This window comes from Bufo gargarizans, chromosome 6 (assembly GCF_014858855.1).
Source record: "Bufo gargarizans isolate SCDJY-AF-19 chromosome 6, ASM1485885v1, whole genome shotgun sequence".
In the NCBI taxonomy this organism is placed as follows: Eukaryota; Metazoa; Chordata; class Amphibia; order Anura; family Bufonidae; genus Bufo; species Bufo gargarizans.
This window is the reverse complement of record NC_058085.1, coordinates 324,027,901-324,033,900: the sequence shown is the minus strand read 5'-3', so window position 1 is coordinate 324,033,900 and position 6,000 is coordinate 324,027,901. Positions and strand designations below refer to the sequence as shown.

Genomic DNA, 6,000 nt, shown 5'->3' with positions numbered 1-6,000 from the left:
TGGGGGGTGACAGAAGCCCTTTAAGGCCTCTTTACCTTGGCCGGCACAGCTGACAATTATCAGGAACTATCCATTCATTCCCAATAATTGCCGCTTGGCGGAGGAAGTGAGAGCTGCATTTACATGCAGCAATCATCTTCTCTGCATGTGGATGAGGGATCGCTACAGTCATTGCTCATCCCTATAGAGAATCATTGTTTCTGGGCTGTTTAGACTGCCTGATCTGCTGCCCAGAAGCGATGATTTTAAGTGACCGTACCAGGGATGCTTTCACCTGCTGAACGAGCATTTAATCAGCATCACTTTTATATAAGACAGTTATTAAGAATGAGTGTTCCTAGGAATGCCCCTTCCCGGCCCATGTAAAGATGCCTTTACCTTTTCCTTTCCACAGTTCAGGTTATGTGAGCCAGCCATAATGTGCTCATGCCTGATATTCAGTAGCTGGAGATTTCTCCTTAAAGGGGTTCTGCACTTTGTTAAAACTGATGATCTATCCTCTGGTCAGCGTTTGTCCGACACCTGGGACCCCCGCTGATCAGCTGTTTGAGAAAGCAGCGGCGCTCCAGCAGCACCGCGACATTCTCACTATGTATTATCGCTGGCCGAGTGACGTCACAACTAGTATCACTGGCCTGGGCGCGGCTAAGCGCCGTTCCCCTGAGCGCAGCTGCCTTCTCAAACAGCTGATCAGCGGGGGTCCCGAGCGTCGGACCCCCGCCGATCAGATGCTGATGATGTATCCAGACTATAGATTACCAGTTTAAACAAACTGCAGAACCCTTTAAATACATTAGCTGATGATTAGCTCTCTGAATCCACCATAAACCTGCACACTCATGTCAGCCAAGCATAGATGTTGGCAAATCTCATCTACATGGAGTGGGGGGGGAAAAAATCTACCGGTATATCATAAATTGACCTACGGTTCAGATTTTAAACTGTTGAAACTTTCCACTGCAGATTTCACTCTTTGCAATGCAAATGGTAAAATCCACAACAAATGTGTATGTAATGCATGCTGATTATGCTGTGAAAATGCAGCAAAATACTTAGTGGAAATTCCACTTGGTGTGGCCAAACGGTAAGGCACTGTTCACATCTGCCTAAGAGCTCATGCACACATGCAATTTGGGGTCCCCAATGCACGGGACAAAATCCGTCCAGATTCTGCAGACGGATCCAGATTGATTCAACTTGAATAGGTCCTTGGTCTGTCCGCACCACAAAAAAAGAAGTGCATGCACACCTTTTTTTTTTTTTTGCAGTGCGGAGGCACGAACAGAAACCCCATGGAAGCACTCTGTGGGGTTCCAAGCCTCTGTTCCACTCCGGACCTTGCGGATTGCGGACTCATTCATGAAATAGGTCCACATCTGTGATGCAGGGTGCACATGGCCGGTGCCTGCATATTGCAGACCCGCTGTTTGCGGGCCGCAATATGGGCATGGAGTGTGCATGAGCCCTAATTGTAGAAAAAGCCACATCATACACAACACAAACACTAGTGGTGCCCCTACTCCATTACTAGACAGGTGCCTTCAATGCAGATGTGAACACGCACCAGTTAGCAAATAGGCACGAATAACCAGTAGGGTTGGGGGGGAGTGAAAGGTAATAGAAAGCTGTGCACAGGACGACTGCTAATGTCATATTCCGAATCCAGATAGAACTATATTGATCCACAACACAGAACAGACAGGTACTTTACAGTAGATTACAATTTTTTTTTCTTTCTAATGTAGAGGTAATGGGTAAAAGTCACACACTCAAGTAACGAGTAACTTGGTCTCTAAGTGAAATTTAAAGAATTCTGTGAGCCATTCGTATGTGGATAGATGGCGTTACTGTTTCTGTACGATGGTTCTGTGATGTTCCTGGGCTTGTACTCAGATTCCCAGCCTTCTTTGTCTTCCTTCACCAGATTGCTTGGATGGATTTCTTCCCAGCTTAATTGTTTCTCCTTAAATAATAAAAAAAAATATATCTTTCTCAATAAAAGAAAAAGTCCTGATTAAAAATTAAACTGGTAAAATGCTAGTTTTGAATTGTATGTATTAATTTTAGGCTCCCTACAGAATGATTGCTGGCAGATACCTAGCAAAAAGTTCAAGGATTGCGTGACACCAAATCTTCTCATATGGAAATGCCTTGATGTCACTGTAAGGCTGGTTTCACACGGGCATTGCGGGAAAAGATGCAGGTGCGTTGTGGGAACATGCACAATTTTTCTGCGCAAGTGCAAAACATTGTAATGCGTTTTGCACGCGTGTGAGAAAAATCGGCATGTTTGGTACCCAAACCCGAACTTCTTCACAGAAGTTCGGGTTTGGGTTAGGTGTTCTGTAGATTGTATTATTTTCCCTTATAACATGTGACTGTGACGAGGGGACATCCTCTGCGTCTGGAGGAAAGAAGGTTTGTAGACAAACATAGAAAAGGATTCTTTACGGTAAGAGCAGTGAGACTATGGAACTCTCTGCCTGAGGAGGTGGTGATGGTGAGTACAATAAAGGAATTCAAGAGGGGCCTGGATGTATTTCTGGAGTGTAATAATATTACAGGCTATAGCTACTAGAGAGGGGTCTTCCTCTGGATCAACTTGCGGGATAACAGGCCGAACTGGATGGACAAATGTCTTTTTTCGGCCTTATGTACTATGTTACTATGTTACTATGTAACATGGTTATAAAGGAAAATAATAGCATTCTGAATACAGAATGCATAGTACAATAGGGCTGGAGGGGTTAAATATTTTTTAATAATAATTTAACTCACTTTAATCCACTTTTTCGCGCAGCCCGGCTTCTCTCCTGTCTTCTTTCTTCAGGACCTGGGTAAAGGACCTGTGGTGACGTCAAAGCACTCCTCACATGATCTTTTACCATGGTGATGGATCATGTGACGGGCCATGTGATGAACGTAGTGACATCATCAAAGGTCCTATTCCTCACAGAACAAGACAGAAGAGATGCCGGCTGCGCGAACAAGTGGATTAAGGCCAGTTAAAGTATTATTTATTTATTTTTAACCCCTCCAGCCCTATTGTACTATGCATTTTGTATTCAGAATGCTATTATTTTCCCTTATAACCATGTTATAAGGGCAAATAATAAAGATCGGGTCCCGATCGTCTCCTAGTAACCGTGCGTGAAAATCGCACCGCATCCGCACTTGCTTGCGGATGTTTGCGATTTTCACGCAGTCCCATTCACTTCTATGAGGCCTGCGTTGCGTGAAAAACGCAGAATATAGAGCATGCTGCGATTTTCACGCAACACACAAGTGATGCGTGAAAATCACTGCTCATGTGCACAGCCCCATAGAAATGAATGGCTCGAGATTCAGTGCGGGTGCAATCAACTCACGCATTGCACCCGCGCGGAAAACTCGCCCGTGTCAAAGGGGCCTGATGGCTCTTGCACACGACCGTTGGATGTTTTGCAGTCCGTAAATCGCAGAACGGAACAGCTGGCCCCTAGCAGGACAGTTCGATCCTTGTCTGCAATGCGGACAATAATAGGAAATGTTCAAATATATATATTTTTTTCAGAACAGCCATGCGGACATACGGAAATGGATTGCACTACATTTCCGCAATAAACTGAAGACAGGAAAAAAAATCAGTTTGTGCTGCCTGCGCCCATATTGCGGCCCGCAATATGCGGGCACTGTGTGTGCAATGTTTCACAGATACGAAAGCTATGGAGCGGAAGGCCACGGAAGCACTGCCTCCTCACTGAACATAAAAATAGAACATATTCCGTTTTTTACAGTGCAGACAGATCGTGGACCCATTCAAGTTGAATAGGTCTGCATCCGTCAGCACCGCCCACGTGGATGGTGCACGTGCATTGAGGGCCGCAATTTGCTTTCCCCAATGCATGGCACAGGTGGAAGATGTTCATGTGCATGAGTCTAAGATGTCTTGCTACCATCACCTCTCTTTGTATCATATGGGGGTCAGCCGAGTGCCATTTTGGGCACTGGTCAATGGCTCCTCCTCAAAAGGGTTCCCTCATATAGATAATATAATGGTCATACATCTTATAGGACACATGAATGTCATGGGAAAGATGTTGGGGTCCTCTGCATTGGATCTTTTTCAATGCACCAGAAGGAGCTGTGGACCTGGTTGTTGAACTATCACGTGGCCAGATCATCTATTTAAAGTAGTAATATGTAAAGGATACGGTCGGCACTGCTGTAGGTGTGGGATTTCATTTGGTGCTGCACTGATCGAATGTGAGAAGTGGTGGTGCTCAGCATAAAAAACAAGTAGTATTTGCAACAAAGGAGAGAAAAGAAAAAAGAATGCGGCACTCACCAAAAAATACTCTTTGCAGCTTTAGGCCTCATGCACACGACCGTTGTTCTGGCCCGCATCCGAGCCGCAGTTTTTGCGGCTTGGGTGCGGACCTATTCACTTCAATGGGGCCGCAAAAGATGCGGACAGCACTCTGTGTGCTGTCCTCATCCATTGCTCCGTTCCGTGGCCCCGCAAAAAAAATATAACATGTTCTATTATTGCCCGTTTTGCGGACAAGAATAGGCATTTCTACAATGGGCCGCCTATTCCGTTCCGCAAATTGTGGAAGGCACACGGGCTGCGGACCGCAAAAAACAGAGTGGCCGTGTGCAGAGGCCTTATTCACGTAAAAAGGTCAGCGACATGCGGGCAAAACACAGCTAGAAGGCAACAGCCGTTTCGCGCCTGTTGAAAAAGCGCAACAAGCGCGAAACGGCTGTTGCCTTTTAGCTGTGTTTTGCCCGCATGTCGCTGACCTTTTTATGTGAATAAAGCTGCAAAGAGTAATTTTTGGTGAGTGCCGCATTCTTTTTTCTTTTCTCTCCTTTGTTGCATATTCTATTTAAAGGGCTACTCAGAGATTGGGATCCCCTTTTAATATTGCCAGACAGTGTACAGGGATAAAAAAAAAAAAAAACAAGCTCCTAACACCAGCATCCCAGTTCCCTTCTCCACTTCCAGCATTGTGGTGTGTCGTCTATGTGGACATCACCACTGCAGGCTTATCGGTGGTCTCAGCAGTGACATGCATATAAATGGCATGCCGCGTTTCTGGTCCAGCTTGGATTGGAAGTGGAGGGGAAGGGAGTTTTTTTTTTGTTTTTTGTTCCTTGGACCCTGTGGCAGTATCAAAAGGGGTTCTCTGTCTCAGAAAACCTCTTAAATCTAGCAATATGGCATCTGATCTGAACATTTACTCCTGGCAATACGATTTTCCATGTTTATTTTCCGTTCTTCCGTTCATCAGTTATGCACGTTTGAGCCATTTCCGTCTGAGATCATTTTATTTTTTACGGAACAAAAAAGTACTGCATGTCGGAAATGTGCGCGGTTGCAGCATTTACTGTATATCAGGGGTGCACAAAGTTTTCTGGGTGGGGGACACATTGTCAGACTGAACCAACGTCAAGGGCGGAAAATAAAATTTAAAGGGGCATTAACTGAAATACTGTATTTACGGCATATTGGAAATACAGTATATACCACTAATGTCTACTTACAGTTCCTTGACTCCCATCTAATGGGAGAATGCATGAAAAATACATTTGAGCAGCCACCAGACATAGACATACATGTCTGTTACCAGATAGTTGGGGGTGGCACAGAACTGTATCGAGGTCCACATGTGGCCCCCAGGCCACAGTTTGAGCACTCCTGCTGTATATCGTCTAGTGCTGTATATGGCATCAGAGCAGGTGTGTTTGTAGAAGCTCAGAAGTCAATGACCACAAAACTCACCTTTGCTATATTGTTCGGCAGATTATCCGTCAGGTTCGACTGCTTTATCTTGTTTGTTTCCATTGTCTCCAATTTCATCTCCACAGTTTCTACTTTTCTCATTATTCGGCTGATGGACATTTCAAGTTGCTGCAGTCTTATCTGAAATCTAGAACATAAGCACGAGTAACACGTTTATGAGGCATTTGCTGGTTTATTTCATATATCATCATGTAGCGACATCTATGTAGATT

At 44.8% G+C, this 6,000-nt stretch overlaps 1 protein-coding gene across 1 annotated transcript in view; it reads right to left on the bottom strand.

Annotated features, from left to right (window-relative positions):
* Positions 1–1,792: 1,792 nt before the first annotated feature.
* Positions 1,793–6,000, bottom strand: part of LOC122942186 (polycystic kidney disease 2-like 1 protein) — a 90,104-nt gene continuing 85,896 nt past the window's right edge. Inside the window, exons 14-15 of the mRNA XM_044299686.1 lie at positions 5,768–5,915; positions 1,793–1,963 (exon numbers count right to left, since the gene is read on the bottom strand). Of these exons, the coding sequence (XP_044155621.1) occupies positions 1,793–1,963; positions 5,768–5,915 (319 nt within the window). The remainder of the gene's footprint in view (positions 1,964–5,767; positions 5,916–6,000) is intronic.